Below are 17,180 nucleotides of genomic sequence, written 5' to 3' on the forward strand. Positions count from 1 at the left end.
ATGGAACGCGCAGGAGGGCCCCAAGGAGCCCCAAGGACACCCGCAAACGAGAGACACGACACCGGTCGAGTGTCGCGAGTCTCGTTGGGTTCACACTAGGGATTCAGAATTGGGAACTGGAACAGATGAGATCCAAGCCCCTAGCCTCGACTGGTGTTAGGCCCACCCGCCTGAGCCAGGAACAACGTCGAGAAGTGGTCCTGGGTGGGCTTCGGTGGCACTGGGGTCCTAAGAACAAACTGTCAGAGCTTCTCTTCCGGCCTGCCATGTGTCTGCGCAGATTGTGGCCGTTAAGCCGAGTCTGGGCTAGCGATGAATAACCAGAAGTTTCATGGGCGCCACCCTGAGGGCCTTTCCAGGGGGGCGTGCATCTGACACGCAGCACCAGATGCACCAGCAGCACCCACAAACACCCAAAAGTTCAAGCTGGAGTTATGCCGAGCCTGGTTCACTCCCCTTCGACTCCCAGCATCTGCGGCGTGATGGCATTACCACTATGACTCGGATCCCGCATTCTGATGCCATCCATGGCTCGATCCCAACCGGTTCATGTTTCGGACTTCGCTAGTTTGTCCTCTAGTCAGCCAACACACGCGGGAACCTCTCGGATGCGACAACTAAGCGACCTCATTCGGCCCAGAGCCCAAGCTTAAAGGCTTGCCTCGCGCTCCTGGGGCTCTTGACTTTGCCCACCCTGCGGCAAATCGTGTTTCATATGCCGAAGCTTTGCGTCAATATTATTGTCATGGGCATTTGTGGGCATTGATGGTCTCGAGCCGTTTTACTCCTCGCACTTGGTCCTGACACCAACGGGTTACAGCCCTCCCCACAGAAGTCACCTTTGGATCGTGGACGCGATCCATCTCAGCACTGTGCTGCGAATGCTACCCCGACCCTGCTTTATCGGTGTCACATATTAGTCGCAAAAGAGGAGGAAAGAGGAGGAATTCGAGTGCAGAAAATGAACCTGGTGGGAAGTGACCCGGAAGTTCGGATTCGCACGGGCAGCACTAGGTCTAACATCAGCCTCTGACGAATGCATGTCACACGTTGCAATCGGTTCCAGGTTCCTAGCAAGGAATCGCACTATCGCCCAGCTCGGTGGAATGAGATGCAGCTTACCGCCCGCCAAAACATACCCTAGACCTCGTTTGTTGGGGACTATTCGGCATTGCTAGGTACCAAATAGAGGCATCCCAAATGTTCTACCTAGCTTCCAAGGCCGAAGCGAAGGTTACTCACTCATGCACTGCATTTTCCAGATGCATTGATACGCACGAGAGCCTAGCAGCAACAACAGAAGTTTCCATGCCCGTTGACTCAACGGCTGCAATGCTTGACCAAAACCTGCAACATCCAGAACGGGCACAGGGTACTCCATACCATGATTAATTTTACCAGAAACAGTACGCTACGCGGAGAAGGCGTTCTACCCTTATGTGCCTAGACACTCTCTAGGTGAATCACAAGTGGATGGTGAAACGCTTCTAGTGGCCGATCGTGCTGCGGCAGACTCCAACTGCTGGGGCAGCTGAACAACGAACAACAGCCTCTCGATGATCCTGCGAGTAATAATGGTGCCCCTCAAAAATTGGATGGCACTGGTTAAAACATGGCCTTCGAGCCCTTGCGCGTCTTTCAGCACTGTCGCAAGAAAAGAAGTCCTCGTGATCATTGTCCTACGTGACTTGTGTCAAAATCTTCACATCTTCCGAGTTCCAGCCATTTCATGATTGGATGCCTTTTCTTCCGCCAGAGGCCTCACATCTCGCTAGTTTCAGGCGTTGGTATTGCAATTCCAACTACCCCTACCTGAAGCCACGAGGTAGCCCAATCGTGGCGCCCAGATGAGCGAATGACGAGATGCCTTGAAACGCCCGCACGAGGCTAACCAGGCCGCCAGGCAGTCTTTGTCTGGAGTGTGAGTACATATGGAGGTACTTTGACGGCCAGGCTGCCTCATTATTGTCCAACTTCAGGTTCAGGGACTGTTACTCGAGACTACGAGTCTGTTCTTGACACAACCGTCATATCGCGCCTCTTATGTCGACACAGGAGTGGACTTTGTAGCGCTTTCCGCGCGTATCGCGTGGCACAAGCACGGAAGAAGCCTTCGCAACCACTACGGATTTGGTGCTTCGATAAGAGATTCTCGTTGTTCCCACCTTTGATCGCTAGTTCGCTGACGCCATTCTCTTGACAGCAGCCAATTTTGATTTTCTATTATTATTACTTGCAGGTACGACAAGCATTACCAAGTACCTACCTAGTAGTACTCCGTGGTAGGAGATCTATCCACTTTGCTTTCATCACACCTCGGCACACCCTCTCTAGCTACACTATGGATGTACATCAAATGTCTGGAGAGCAACCAGTACGAGCAAAACACGGCCACGAAAGGTTTCGATCAGATCACGACATGCAGCACGTTCTGCAATAGTTCACTGTCTGAAAAGAAGCCAACACAGCCAAGAACATCTTGTCAAGGTCTGACTGGGCGAAATACAGGCATGACGACCAATTTTCGAGACTTTTGTCTTGATATGGAGAACCACGTCGCCTCGACGCTGTGCTACCCTTTCAGCATACGCACAGTCGGTACTATGGGAGCTTCTCACAGTTTCTTTGGGAGTCCCCCGTGATAAATGATGATGTATCGGTTTTTCGTTGTATGATAGCGAATGCATGACTCTGGGCCCGGGATCTAGTAGTTCAAACCCACACAGGACCTCGGGGTAGGAAACGCTGTCTTATCGCATAGCCTCCATCTGATCCTTGCGAACTGCAAAACCTCGCAATATCTTCGAGAAAGGGAAATCATGCATATAATCCGAGTCACGACACCCAATCTATATTTCGCATTTATGGTGTATATAGATAACAAGTGAGCGAAATCTTTGCCCATAACAGCATATACTGTATCATAGAATCAGGAGATACAGGAGGTCTATCGCGAGGAAGCGAACTCGACAAGATGATGCAGAATATGTTGTTGTACTTGGTGCTCAGTACTCAGTTCCGCTTGACCTATTCCCAATTAGGCGAATTGCCTCTGGTGTCTTGGCATCAAGAACCCGTTTCCGAGAACCTTGAAGATTTTATATCCATTGTCGTATCTGTTTCTGGTCGACCAACGTCCATTCATCGCCATCTGTTCGAGAAACGTATTAACTACAACATATCTCAAGATGTCTGAGGTTTCAGAAGGCGACGTAAACGATCCCGAATATATCGAGGATTTGCTGTTGCGCGGGGCGAAGAAGCTGATCGTGGTAAGTTTCTGGGAGCGGTGGGATTTGGATACAACAAAAAGTCTTTGATCTACGGTTCTGATGCCTCTTGTGCTGCAGCTTCCTGGCGCATCTTCGCATGCAGCATCATTCCAATTCGAAAAAGAAGACCACACGATGGGCAATGCTTTGCGGTATTTTGTTAACAAGAAGTATGGCTCCGTGAACGATGGAGGTTTTTTTGGAGTAGATCATGGGATTGACTTTTGCAGCCCCGATGTCGAGTTCTGTGGCTATACAATCCCACACCCTTCCGAGACGAAAATGAACATTCGGATACAGACTTGGGGTGAGTGGCTTCTCGTGGTCCTCGTCTCATTCACCGCCCAATGCTGACCCAGACCAGAGGATACCGAGACAACTGCAGTCGACGCACTCAGGAAGGGTTTGTTAGATATGATTGCTGCTTGCGAAGTGGTGTCGAAGAAATTCTCAGAAGCGCGAGATGAATTCAATGCTTCAATTTCATGACCACGTATCACGAACAGTCGGGGTGTTGAGGGTAATGGATTTGCACTGGAAAGGCGCCCGGAGTGTCGGTAGATTTTGGGGGGTCTTCTCTTTCTAGCTATGTACAATTGCTTCAGCGCTCCTGCCGAGTGGGAATCTGCCTTAGTTACGGCCCTAAAAAGAAGCAAGAGTTAGCCAGCAGGAACAGCAATGATAGGTGTGCGGCATTGCTGGATGCATACCTCAAGAAAACCCTGGATGAAGTTCTTCGGCAGTTTCGCATTCTCATCTTCATCCACTCTAAAGTACTTCATGACGTGTGAGTACTGCTTCCAGTAATTCAACATTTCCTGCGGCGAACACCCGTCTCGTCAGTGTCTGCATGCCACCTTCAGACCATCTTTGTGTAATGTTGAACCCACCTGAAACTCTGCATGGCTCTGTTGGAGTAGGACGTCGACCGCCTGTACGTTGTTGACATATCTGTGCTTTTCGAACTCTTCTCTGACTTTCGTACGGATTCTGGAGACCGGCATATTGAGGGAGTAGAGCTGTTGGATCTCAGGTCCCTTGAATTCCAAATCTCTCAGTCAGCCACCCTTATCCCCCCCAAGCGCAATGAGGTCTGGTATTATGTTCGCGTACCGCTCTCAGCCATTCTCGATAGGACTTCAGGACTCGCCGTCGTGCATCTGACCAATTGATTGCTGTCATCCGGTCAGTGAATTCCCTCCCGTAAGAAGACTGGATTCCGAGGATCGGGACACCTACAAGAACGTGACCGTTGGGCCAGATATGTGGGATTTATGACCATCTTGGAGCTCTCAATTCTCACATAGGAGGTCCACAGAGAGAATGTGAAGTTCCGGCGTACTGCAAGGTCCAAGTTGCGGTTCAAGTGTGGTGAATCCAGCTTCGAGCTCGGGCTGCGGCAGCGTCACCTTCCGCTTGTGTTTGCTCCGCAGAATCTCAATGTCGGCGACAATACAACCTAAGCCTGTTATGGAAAAGACTAATCTACATTCAGCAAACATTTATTGCTGCTCTTGTTGAGCGTCTATTGACCCCTAATGAAATGCGAGGACGAGTAATTATATTTGTTGGTTCCGAAACTTCGAGGTGCTCTCAGAGGTACGGGTGTTGATTCAATTGCTCGGGCAAGCTCTTAAGCTTGTCAATTGACAGGAACTGAAAGTATTGACCATCTGGTGCGCACCACCGATAATCACATCAGGGTTAACTAGCGCGGGTCTGAGGCCTTGGGATTACCAAAGGACGAGACCTGATTGATTGCATGGCGGCTGCGAAAGACAATAGCCAAAAGCAGCGACAACAGAGCCCCGTGTTGGGCAAGTCTGACAAGACGGATTTACTTTTTCTTTCTCGACTGTCTCTCACGAAACAGCAATCGTCGAGACAGGTCAAAATGGGGTCAATAGAACGAATTATGCCGTTATCACTACCGCGCCGAACTCACACACTCTCGCGCATCACCAACGAGACCAAGATCCAGGTGTCGCTCTCGCTAGATGGAGGCGCACTCCTTGCATACGAAGCCTCCCAGCATTTCCCTTCGGCGATATCACCAGCTCAGAAACAGGCACATCCCGACGTCCTGTTTCCTCTGCCCACCTCGCACCATGCGACACAGATAACGCCCACTCAGCAGATAGCCATATCCACCGGCATTGGATTTCTGGACCACATGCTGCACGCACTGGCGAAGCATGGAGGTTGGTCCCTCGCCATCCGGGCAAGTGGTGATCTGATCATCGACGACCACCACACGGCAGAGGACGTCTTTTTGGCGGTCGGATCAGCGTTCAATGCCGCGCTGGGGAAACGGACTTCTCTCGTCCGCTTTGGTCGCGGTGACGCCCCCCTCGACGAAGCCTTGTCGTGGGCGGTCATCGACCTTTCCAACCGACCGTACAGTGTGATAGATTTTGGATTCACCCGCGAGAAGATCGGCGATTTGAGCACAGAGATGATCACGCATGGTCTCGAGAGTTTTGCACAGGCTGCCAGTGTCACCTTGCATGTAAAGTGTGTCTACGGAAGCAATAACCACCACAGGGCGGAAAGCGCTTTCAAGGCGCTGGCAGTGGCTTGCAGACAGGCTTGCGAGAGGAGAGCGGAGGGCGCGGTGGGTAGCGGAGATGTGACGAGTACAAAAGGCGTGCTTGGATCGAGTGTGACAGGCTAGGATCGGAAAACCAATGGACAGAGCGAGTTTATTCTGGTATTTGTCTGCTCTTTCAACCCATTACGGCGCAAACACGAGTCGAGCGGAACTCCCGCTGACCAAAACAAATTCGCATGCTGCTTTGTAGCACCTTTTCATACAGACGCCAAACCCAGGATGCTGCGACACAATCTCCGCCGACTTGGGTTGACCCCGTATGCCTGTCCTATAAGACCTGGATAGCAAAACACCAAACAATACCAACATCTTTGTGAATCATAAAGTCATGCCAGCTCAATGCATTCGCTCAACCCAATCCACCCCAAGCGCCTCGAATCCTTCTCGCTAATTGGATATCCTTCTGCATGATCGTAACCCGCTTCGCATGGATGGCGCACAGGTTTGTGTCTTCGAAGAGATGCACAAGGAATGCCTCGCTCGCTTCTTGCAAGGCCTGGATCGCTTGACTTTGCCACCGAAGATCTTGCGCTGCGTGGTACGGAAGGATAGAAAGGGCAACTTCTCGGACGAGACGAGCGAAAGGCAGTTTAAGGATTAAGAGGTCGGTGGATTGCTGATATCTTCGGATTTCTCTGAGTGCGAGTGTTCCAGGGCGATATCTTCGGGGTCGTCGCACGGGTATGGGATCGCCAGCTGTCGAATGTTATCAGCATTTGGGTGTTGTGTGGGTGTGTGTATATATATATATATATATACACAGTGATGAATTGTCTTGGAACTTACGTTGCGCCCGGAGCCGCTTGCCTGATATTGTTCTAGGTGACGGGTTCACTCGTTGGGCCTGTCCTCTCTTAGGGGTAAGAGGTCCTGAGCGTCGCCGGATGCTTTTTGTCTGAGCCATGTATATAACGTCGTGGGTGGCCGACTTGGGACTGAGTCAAAGTAAGGGAAACCAATAGAGGGCGGGGGATCTCGTGGCTGGACGCGCGAGTATCAGTTGGTTCTGGAAGTCGACAGAGATGGCTGCATGGACTCCGAAGTCAATGGATGCTGGCCGGCTGTAATAGTGTTGAGTAACTGGGTGACGCCCAACAGTTGAATAAGGTCGCGTCCACAGACATCATTCTCCGCGCGTTACGAAAGACCCACCACCCACAACTCGGTACTCGGTACAAGTCGGCATCCGGCCGCTTTACTGAATGGTCGCTTCACCTGCCTGATATGACGACTTCATTCCTCGCCGTTCCTTTCTTCGGAGCCATGCTCGCCGCAGTTGCTGTGGTTCGACATCATTCCATTCCATTATCCCGCCAGCCCCCAAAGTAAAGCCTGCTCGAACCTCGCCCTCCTATGTTGTTCATGATGATGTCTCATTCCCTCTGAGAAGAGGCCACCTACACACCTAACCTCTCTACCGCTACATGAACCTTTCCTTTCCTATACTATCTCCAACTCCGCCAGCAGATCACTTCTACCATGACTACTCGGACCTGCGTTCCCCGATCTTGACTCAGTCCGTACTCTCGCCTATCTACACCATCGTCCAGAGCCCCGAATTCCTCTCAGACTTTTCTCGCACGATCCTCCCTTTTTTTGACCTGATACCTTGGATAATGGCCGCGATACTTGGGGGTGGGGGTGAAGATGGCCTCGGCCAACTGGGGCAGTTTCCCCTCGAACAGTGGTTTTTTGAGATGCCGCCTTGCACCCGGTACTGGACGACAGCAACGGTTATTACATCTATATTGTTGCAGTGCAAAGTCATCACGCCATTTCAGTTGTTTTATTCATGGCGTGCCGTCTACTATAAGTCGCAGGTGGGTGTATACGTCTACAACGACCAAGCTCGTATTTGCTAACGTTCCCAGTATTGGCGACTGTTAACTACGTTCATATACTTTGGTCCGCCGTCACTGGACCTAGCCTTCCATGTGTTCTTCCTTCAGCGATATTCTCGACTGCTAGAACAAGGCTCTGGGGCCTCACCAGCCGTCTTCTCTTGGCTGCTATTATACGCATGCACGTCGCTGCTAGCCTTGAGCTCACTTACTACCTCCATCCCATTCCTGGGCTCGGCACTATCCAGCACTCTTGTATACATCTGGTCACGACGTAACCCCGACACTCGACTGAGTTTTCTCGGCGTTCTTGTCTTCACCGCCCCTTATCTCCCGTGGGTTCTAATGGCGTTCCACATGTTCATGCATGGCAGCATTCCCAAGGACGAGATACTTGGTGTGATCGTGGGCCATGTCTATTACTTCTTCGCGGATGTTTGGCCTGGTTTGCATGATGGCCAACGACCGTTGGACCCTCCTGATTTCTGGGTCCGCTTATGGGAGGGTCGACGCGACGAAACTGGCGTGCGAAACATTGACGGTGATGTGGCAGCTGCAGCAGCTCGGCCGGGCGAAGTACGTTGATAACAAGCTGGACCCTGGAATTGAACAAAAACAGTCGAATTTCTCGAGTTGTTGCGAAACACCAATAGAACCTGGCTGTGGATTACACATAGACGCAGCAAAACAGAATAGACCTGTCAGTACTCAAGACTCGAAATTTATCTGGATATGAATATCAACTTATTATTCACGCGGATTTGTGTCTGAAATGCCTTCACTACAGCACGCCCACAAAAGTCAAAATGGGTGGCGCGCCAGAGACCAGCACTCCTAGCGTTGCTCTTCATCTTCAGGGATACTCCAATTGATCTACGACAGCTGCATGAGAGGGCAAATCATTTGTGCGTTCTTCATGTGCGCGCATACTCTGCTCTACAATACAAAATCAAGATTACCGAGAACAAATACCTCAAAACCTTACCCAAGAAGCAGCTCAACCTCAGTGGAGAGCTAGGTACCTGGTGAGAGAGACTCGGATCTTTCGAGGTACATTGGAGAACTATGCTTCTCGGGGCCATTGCAACCAGTCAATTCCTTGGCAACTCGGATTGATGGACAGGGTTGTTGGGCAGTATATTCCAAGAGATCAGGACTCTTCACTAGGAAAAGAGCGACACATTGATACGACACCGCTCGCTTGATTCAACGAGGCTGCAATTTCGACCTCTGGCAAATTAACCCCGAAGCCTCAAAGATCAAACTGAAGGATCAAGTCGACTTGTCTGATCAACGATTGGACGACACGGTCTACTGCTGCGCCCTGCGTTCGATCACTGGGCAAAGGTTCTACAGACAGTGATGCATGATTGATGTACTTGGAACCAAAGTTTCGCAGACTCTGCGCGATTTGCCACAGTAGCAAACGAGAAATATTACGAGCTGAGTGGCTATCCACGTCCTTGGAATCGAACTTTGCAACAATATGTGACCCACATGCTGAGAAGGGCACATAAATGGTTCCATCAAAACACCTCAAGAGTCGGACGGATCCTTGCAATATCAAAGCTTGATCTTTCTGGTCACGGCGAGTTTCCATCGGATCTACTGTGTACCACGCTTTCTTCCTTTGACACAAGGTGCGAACGTGTTTGTTGAGGGACGTCTTCTTTTGAAAGCTCCGCTGGGTTGATCTCAACACCGGGCGAGTGCCTATAAATTTGAGCTCTGCCATTGACCGATCTGAAATACTTTCTTCCCTCTTTCCTATATCTCTTTTTCTCTATCTTTTGCCTTTATCATCCTTGAACCCTCCGGTTCTCTCCTTTTTGTCTCTCACTTGACCATCCTCCCTCGTCTCGCCCTGCGCTGGAGCCCCTGCCGCAGTGCCCTGTGCCTTGCCTTGACCCCACCTATCTATCTATCCTCATCTTTTTTTCTATATTAATACCATCCGAACCCTTATCCTCAACCTCGTCCCATATTCTTACCGCCAACAAATTCTGATCAGCACGTCACTGTTGATCAGAAACAAGCAGATTCCTGTTTCATCAGGTCCTTTTTTTACATTGTGTGTGTGTGTCTCCCTCTCTCTGTGCACCTTGCACTTTGCACATGAGACCACCAATTTTTTGTTCTTATCCCGAAAAGGGGGGGAAAAAACTTGTGTCGATGTATGGCCTTTGCACTACCGCCACTGATGCAAAAAAAAAACATGACAAAACTTTTTCATCATTCGCTCTTTTTTGTTTTTTGCCTTGCCGCAAAGCATTGGAGAAGAAGTTTTACTGTCGTGTCTCGGTGTCTCTTTGGGAGGAGGTAGGAGGTATTATGAGGAGGTAGGAGGAGGTAGGAGGAGGTGTGAGAGAGGGAGAAGAGGGAGAAGAGGGAGAATCATGGGAGGGTATTCGCCTGTTTATTCGTTTGGCTGGCTGGTGGCGTCCTGACCTTGGTTCTCTTCACCTACCATGCCATCATACCACTATCACAAGGGCTCGTGGACCGTGGATACAACCTCGTGAGATACAATACACACGTGCCGTACATAGACAGATGTCAATTCTGTAGGAGAAGGGGTTGTCTGGCATTCTGGCGCCTGGAGTCGAAATACTCGAGCTACCAACATCGCTTCGTCGAACCGAGACGTTCTGTATTGTATGTACTGTAGGAGGTGTGGGAAACCCGTGAGCCTGATGGCCACAGAATCACAAGTGCAATGGTACTCTGGAGGAACTGCTCAATTCGTATTCCTTTCTCTGCTCTATGGAATCTGTGGATGGCAAGCAAAGAGTGAATATGAGACGCGGCGGGCCTGTCTATCTGCCTTGCTACTGTCGGAACTGAAGAAACACGAATCCACTCGTCAATCGTGCATGATGTTTCTCAACCGAGAGTTGGTCTTCCTTGCCTGTCATACTATCATGCACAACATCCACTTGTCATCCGAACTGTCATTGTTGGTATCATCATCACATCCGCTCAACCAGGAGCAACGTCTTGGAACGGCGAGACTGTCGACGCATTGCTTTACTTGAAGACCTTGCCGTCAGCCCACTCGTACGTCTTGCCATTGACCTCAATTGGCTTGTCCCAAGACCATTGGTCCTCGACGAATGCCTTGTCTTCGGGCTTGCTGGGATCAAGCTTGGTGAACTCGTAGCTCTCCCAATCTGGGGCGACGTCAAAGGCAGGCAGAGCTTCGTCACCACGGACCAGGAAAGCGCCCTGGATGACCGAATCGTTGGCCTGTCCGTACACGGAGGCAGCGCCAAAGAGGTATTTGCGGGACGCCTCAAGGCGATTGAAGAATCCACCTGGTTCAAACACTTAGCTGAATGTTTCACCGTGAAAGCGGTGGCATGAAGAGGGACGACTTACCAATGAGGTTTGATGACATGAAAGTCAGCGTCAACTCGTCGTTGTACTTGTAATCAATCTTCCACAATGAGTACTCCTCTGGTTTGTAGTGCTCCCAGAACCAAGGCAACGCCACTGAACGAGTATCCTCATTGGAATACTTTCTCTTCCAGTCATCAAGAATCAAGGTCGGCTTCGGTAGTGCCTCGAGAGGATGCTTGGCTTTGACCTCTGGTTTGGCCTCCTCCTCCTCCTCTGGTTCCTCCTTGGCGGGTTTCTTCTCAGCCTTCTCCGGTGCAGGAGCCTTAGCAGGCTTTGCTTCCTTCTTGGGTGGGGTATACTTCACGGCCTCTTCGACCAAGATTGGCTCGGGAATGATGGCCTTCCAGATGGGTTGGTTTGTAATGGTCTCGAACCAACGTGTGGTGTTGGGATTCTCTGCACGCCATTCCTTGTCGAGGACATATTGGAAACCGCGAGACAGTTGCGAGGTCACATACAGGTCAGCAAGAGTGATGCGCTCTCCAACCAGGAAGGTGTGAATGAGGAAGTGTTGTTCAAGAGCATTGATAGCATCAGAAGCAGCTTTCTTGTGGTCATCAACCGACTTCTTGTTGTAGGGAACCTTGCCAATCAAAGGGCTAAACCACCCAGAAAGGTTGGGGAGGATTTCGCTGTTGGAGAAGGACATCCATCGCACAATGGAAGCATAGTCTTGCTTGGTTTTTCCAAGGAGAGTGGTCTTGTCATTCTGCGAGGCGACTGCGATGAATCGTCAGCGGAACTCCTGCATGTCCAGTGCGTCAAGGGGTACCAAATAAGGGCTAGGAAACAAGATCTCTCAGAGTTTAATGTAGTCAACAAGGGTTATTCAGACAGGGATAACTGAATATGATAATATGGCTCATCTTTGAAGGCAGGAAATGACCAACATGGAACTGCGGGGCTAGACTCACAATAGATGGCAATGGCAATAGACTCAGTCAAGACGAAGCCATTGGAGCCAACAAAGGTGGGGATTCGTGACAGAGGGTTCAGCTTGCGATATTCAGGATCTGTGACGGGGGTCCTGGTCTCGACGAGTTCGATGTCAAGGTTGTTCTCCTTTGCGACCGCCAAAAGGGCAGTGCTGCGGGCGTTTTCCTACAGGGGTGAAGTCAGTAACGCTTGACTCTCTGTAAATGTCCATCGGCGTAGGGCTTACCTTGAAGCTGTAGAGCTTGCCGAACGACATGTTGAATCTGGGTACGGATGTCTCTCGGGAAGAAGAATGGAATGGAGGTGGTAGAGTTGTCGTGAGGCGAGCGAAATTCAAGTCATAAACAAATTTTTGAGGTCAGTCATAAGTTCCCGCTTTTTGCAGCGCAGGCTCCTAAAAAGGCTTGGCGGAATGTGTGCCCGATCTCCAAGCTCCAACCTCACCATCTTCTTCACTCACGAAGTGCCATTGGGTTTGCGCTGGATTTTTCCAGGCAATCAATCTGCATGCCATGATCTGTCAGAGTCTTCTTCTCAGCAGGTGATGAAACACCTCCCACTGAACATGGCGCGACCCTCAGCGCGGGCCTTCCCATCCACCATCTCGTTCATCTGTCGCCAATGTCGACTTCATGACAAAATCCAATTGACAGCTCATCGTCAATGGATCCAGCCTCTCGGAAGATATCAGGGCTTCTCTACGACAACACATTCTGCCGCAGAGGTTCAGATCCGTGCTGCGCCCGAGATAGACATTGACGACTCTACATCTCTTCCTGCTCGAATCCTTCCACGGTCTCCCTCCTATTTCACAGCCTCTCCGGTCTTCAACGATCACCTCTTACTGTTACAATCACTCGTCAAGAAACATGCATCGCTACCAACAGCTCCTCCAGACCAGATACTGCGGCCTGCTTGGCTGAAGCTAAATCAATACCGAAGCTCAACAGGCGAACAGGTGGCTGCTTCAAAATATTCAAAAGTGCTGGTTCTCTTGACTCGGTTGAACAAGATTCATCCCAGATATTGTCCCAAGGAAGTGAAGCAAATCCTGACGCGATTCCGACGTCCCGGCTCCGAAGAGATACAGAAGGCAAAGCCTGGCAAAATCGACGAGTATGGCAGGTCTATCGGTATAGGACGAAGGAAAGAGTCCTCGGCGAAGGTGTATCTGGTGGAAGGTACTGGAGACGTAATGGTCAATGGACGCAGCATCGTACAAGCATTCCCACGACCTCACGACCGAGAGAGCGCACTGTGGGCGTTGAAGATCACACAAAGAATGGACAAGTACAACGTTTTTGCATTGGTATCTGGTGGAGGGATTACCGGTCAGGCCGAGTCCCTCACATTGGCTCTTGCCAAGGCTCTGCTGGTACACGAACCAGCACTGAAGCCAGCTCTGCGACGAGGTAAGCGAAGTTTTCTCCCAGCTTGTGTTCACTCGCAGTCTCTAATTCTTAATCCAGCCGGCTGTGTTACTTCGGACCCGAGACGCGTCGAACGCAAGAAGCCAGGTCGACTCAAGGCACGGAAGAAGCCAGCTTGGGTCAAACGGTGAGGAGTCGGGACGCGCCAGTGGTACTTCAGTGGTACTTTCTTGTACATCATTGTATCAAGTGCTCCGTGTATATTGGGTGTTCATGCCAGATCTTGTGCAACCAGACCACGATCCTCTCGGGTACAGATCGCAAGAGGGGGTGGCCTCCAATCTATGGTCATTGCTACGGTTTCAACCTGGGGCAGAGCTCTTCTGGTTCGTGGCTCCAAGGAGGAGTAACATGTAATTTGGGACTTGGATGTTCACCGTCTGGCACAATGGCTCGACATGCTCCGTGACGGAACTCGGTGCCAAACCACTGAATTGGCATTGTTAAGACCTTGTCAGCCCTGTAGGCAGAGTAACACACATGCAGACACGACTTCGTGCAGACAGATTGTGCATCGGTTGACGCGGCCGGCATTGATCATGGCGCTCCTCACGTGCCTGAGCCTTGATCTGATCCCGATACATGAGCCCATCCTGATCGATGCATTTTCCTTCTCTTCTGATCCCCGGCATGTCGCGTCGCACCAATCCTCGTCCCATTTACGCTGGTTGCCCTTTTGATTCTGACTGCACCAATCTCACGATTACCAAGAGGGTCTGTCGACAGTCTCAACGGTCCTGCAAGCGAGCTGTCAGATGCCCAGCGACTCGACCGTGATATATCCTGCAGGCTGCAGCCGACACCGTCGTGGTGATCCCTTAAGCGAGATTCCGGCAGATCCATTTGCAAGACTTCGGCCTGATGGAGGAGTGACTTGCACATGTCGAGTCACTAACACTCATCTGAGCCTAGCTTCGCGCCCTGCACGCTGCACGCAACTTCGCAAAATAGAACGAATGGTTTGCATCCTGGCCCAGTGGAGCCGTTGCTGGGGACTTGGGAGGCTCGTTGCCCCGAGGCTGCGTCGGAACTCATCTTCCAGAAAAGAGGTAGGACCTGTTTTTGACCTGAAACGCATGTGCCAAAATCTGACGGGTACATACCTAGAGGGGGAGTATTCGAACCCTCACCATAAGCACCACGGGGATTCCGCCGAGTGGCCGCCAGCAATTGAAGGCTCGCATTCACAAATGAGACTTCGCCGCTCTAGCATTCCAAGTCCAAACCCACGGGGAAATGACCATAACAAGCCTCGCTCAACCCGCGTCGCTACAGCTCGCGTCACGATACTGGACCAACTGTTTGTGGTCGAAGTGCGGTACATGTCGACAAGGACCGAGCCACAGCGAACATGAAACGAAGCGCTGAAACGCGCCCTCTAAGCGACACGCTAAACGGAGTGTCCAAGATGGTCCCAGTGCCCCAGTGCGGCTCGGAAATATACCATCAGTCAACCCCGCAAGAGCAAAATGAAGATACCCGTCGGCGTTTATGACCACCGCCATGCCTTGAACCCGTTTAGACCATACTCGGCAGTAAGAGCCACAGGTCGGAATGAGTTCAATCTTAGGAATTCCATTTAAAAAAGTACGATGTTCCTGTCGGGTTGCGGAGATCTTCAGGAACCTAAGCCACCCAGGGAACCGGGTGTGAAACACATGCATGCTGCAGGACTCCTTGTTCCCACTCGACCGCCGTCACACGGGTATGCCAATAATGCATCTGAAATTGTGTCAAAGATATCATTGGCGTGAGAGTCCCAAGGCCACCTTGTCGCGTCCGCACCTATGCATACGAGTACGGTTGCAGGTCCGGCCTCAAGGGTCGAAAACTGGAGCCAAAACAACAAGTGGACGCCTTGATTCGAGCTATTTGCATGACCCGGAGATTGTAATCCCAATAATGAGGTGGAAAGACCAAAAACCAAACAGTCTTACAAGATGTGCTTTCAATACAGAGGGGGGCGCGTGTGTCTGGGGAGCAAACGTGGCTTCAGCAACCATATGACAGGTCAGGCGTGGGGACTTGAAATGCATCTGTCTCTGACACAGGCACATCACGTACATTTCGCCAGCTGGAAGCTCACCAGATCGTTGGGTCGATGGTACCACTGTTGCCATCCGACTGGCTGACGAGGCTCGGCTCGATGACGCCTCTAGATCGAGGAACGTACTCGTACACGGCCAACAGGTCACTGTCGGGAGAGAGTCGAACAATGCCCTTGACTTGTTCCATCGACGTGGTCGGACAACTGTCTTTGGGTATAAACTCGCCATTGGGACGATTTCCAAGGCAAAGGAATGCTTACCAGAACGGTACCACAGTGTATACACTGTGATTCTGTTCGGAACCCTCCGACCACTATGTACCTAGGAGACGCGTCTCGCGATAGGACACGAGAGCTTTTCATGCGCTTGCAAGATCACATTTCGTGTCCTCGATCAGGACATCCATCACACTTTGGGTTTTGATCAAAGGATTTTCTGACCGGAGGAATCGTGTGCACACAGCGGCGGTGCAATCCGAGCATTGCTCGAATCCTCGACGACGGTGCCATCCGTCAAACGGCGGTTGTACAGCTGACCACTGGTCTTGTGCGACACCAACACATCCCCCGAGTCCAACTTGATGGGGCTTGGGTGGTAATCTCTCGAGGATCAATCAGCGTCGTTGAAGAGTGTGCCCCCGACACTTTTATAAAGCCAATTGATATACATATCCGAGTACCAGCCCAGCTGAAACCGAGCACTTTTGGACTTGTCGACTTGGCCATTAGCTGCTTCTAGAGCATCGTCTGGGCCTTCTTTTTCACCTGCGCGGCATCCCAGGGCCACGACGGGGCAACCAATCCTGGAGCCTAGGATCAGCTGTGGTGCGGACGGTTTGGAAGTCTGAGCTCCAACCAGGTGTCATGCTCCCCCTGCTTGATGTTCCTCGGGCGCCACACTCTAAATCTCGCCTGGCGCAGCGGCAGGTGGATGCCAGTGGCAGGCTAAGATGCAAGCCTTGTCAGACCAGTGGCTAGTCCAGCTCCCTTGCGCTTGATGAGAACGCCCCCTCGGCCTTTAGCGAACCCCTTGCAAAGGTCCTGGAACAGATCCACTGGCGGGGACGTCATGCCCATTCAGACGCGTTCTTTTCGCCTGGTTTTTGCCCATGGGTCATCCATCCTGACGCTTGTGAGGGTGTCATCATTCCCAGCATCCATGAACCTTGGGCACCGTCGCCAATGCCTGCTTGGAAGTGACAGCTTGATTGTCTGAAGCCCTACCTTTCCCTACAGCAGCGAACAGATCGGGCGGGAACTACTTGCTCAAGCTCGAACCCGACGCCCAGAAGATGGACCTCCCTTGACCTCCCTTGACCTCCAACAGGCTGGCCTCTTCGAAATGGGACCCTGTTGGCATTCGCCCCCAGGCCGCGGGTGGGCATGTCTGTCCTCCTGTGGCGCTGCCCACTTCAAAAGACTTTTTTTTCTCTCTTTTGACACCCGGCAAGAAACGCCTTGCCTTGCTCTACTGGATCTTGGGTGGGAAAAAAAAACGACATCACCGGCCGCGTTGGGAGGAGTTGACTTTGACGTACCAGGAACGAGCGACCCATCGATTACTGCCATGCGGTATCTGCGCCATTCCCCATCCAAGTCTCCTTGGTTAAAGTGTTTATTATTGATTTGAGTCGTGCGCACTTT

General features: G+C 51.3%; 4 protein-coding genes across 4 annotated transcripts; 3 read left to right on the plus strand and 1 right to left on the minus strand.

Moving 5' to 3' along the window:
* Window positions 1–3,188: 3,188 nt before the first annotated feature.
* Window positions 3,189–3,761, plus strand: AYO20_02953 (hypothetical protein; the record flags this gene model as incomplete). Its single annotated transcript, XM_022641257.1, has 4 exons — window positions 3,189–3,272; window positions 3,351–3,442; window positions 3,503–3,579; window positions 3,637–3,761. The coding sequence occupies 4 exons, from the start codon at window positions 3,189–3,191 to the stop codon at window positions 3,759–3,761; spliced, it is 378 nt and encodes a 125-aa protein (XP_022502788.1).
* Window positions 3,762–5,166: 1,405 nt separating this feature from the next.
* AYO20_02954 (hypothetical protein) lies at window positions 5,167–5,946 on the plus strand (the record flags this gene model as incomplete). Its single annotated transcript, XM_022641258.1, has 1 exon — window positions 5,167–5,946. The coding sequence occupies one exon, from the start codon at window positions 5,167–5,169 to the stop codon at window positions 5,944–5,946; it is 780 nt and encodes a 259-aa protein (XP_022502789.1).
* Window positions 5,947–10,751: 4,805 nt separating this feature from the next.
* On the minus strand, window positions 10,752–12,315 carry AYO20_02955 (hypothetical protein; the record flags this gene model as incomplete). Its single annotated transcript, XM_022641259.1, has 4 exons — window positions 10,752–11,038; window positions 11,103–11,843; window positions 12,038–12,224; window positions 12,286–12,315. The coding sequence occupies 4 exons, from the start codon at window positions 12,313–12,315 to the stop codon at window positions 10,752–10,754; spliced, it is 1,245 nt and encodes a 414-aa protein (XP_022502790.1).
* Window positions 12,316–12,624: 309 nt separating this feature from the next.
* AYO20_02956 (hypothetical protein) lies at window positions 12,625–13,620 on the plus strand (the record flags this gene model as incomplete). Its single annotated transcript, XM_022641260.1, has 2 exons — window positions 12,625–13,471; window positions 13,529–13,620. The coding sequence occupies 2 exons, from the start codon at window positions 12,625–12,627 to the stop codon at window positions 13,618–13,620; spliced, it is 939 nt and encodes a 312-aa protein (XP_022502791.1).
* Between the last annotated feature and the right edge of the window lie 3,560 nt (window positions 13,621–17,180).

Source organism: Fonsecaea nubica (assembly GCF_001646965.1).
Source record: "Fonsecaea nubica strain CBS 269.64 chromosome Unknown Scaff13, whole genome shotgun sequence".
NCBI lineage: Eukaryota > Fungi > Ascomycota > Eurotiomycetes > Chaetothyriales > Herpotrichiellaceae > Fonsecaea > Fonsecaea nubica.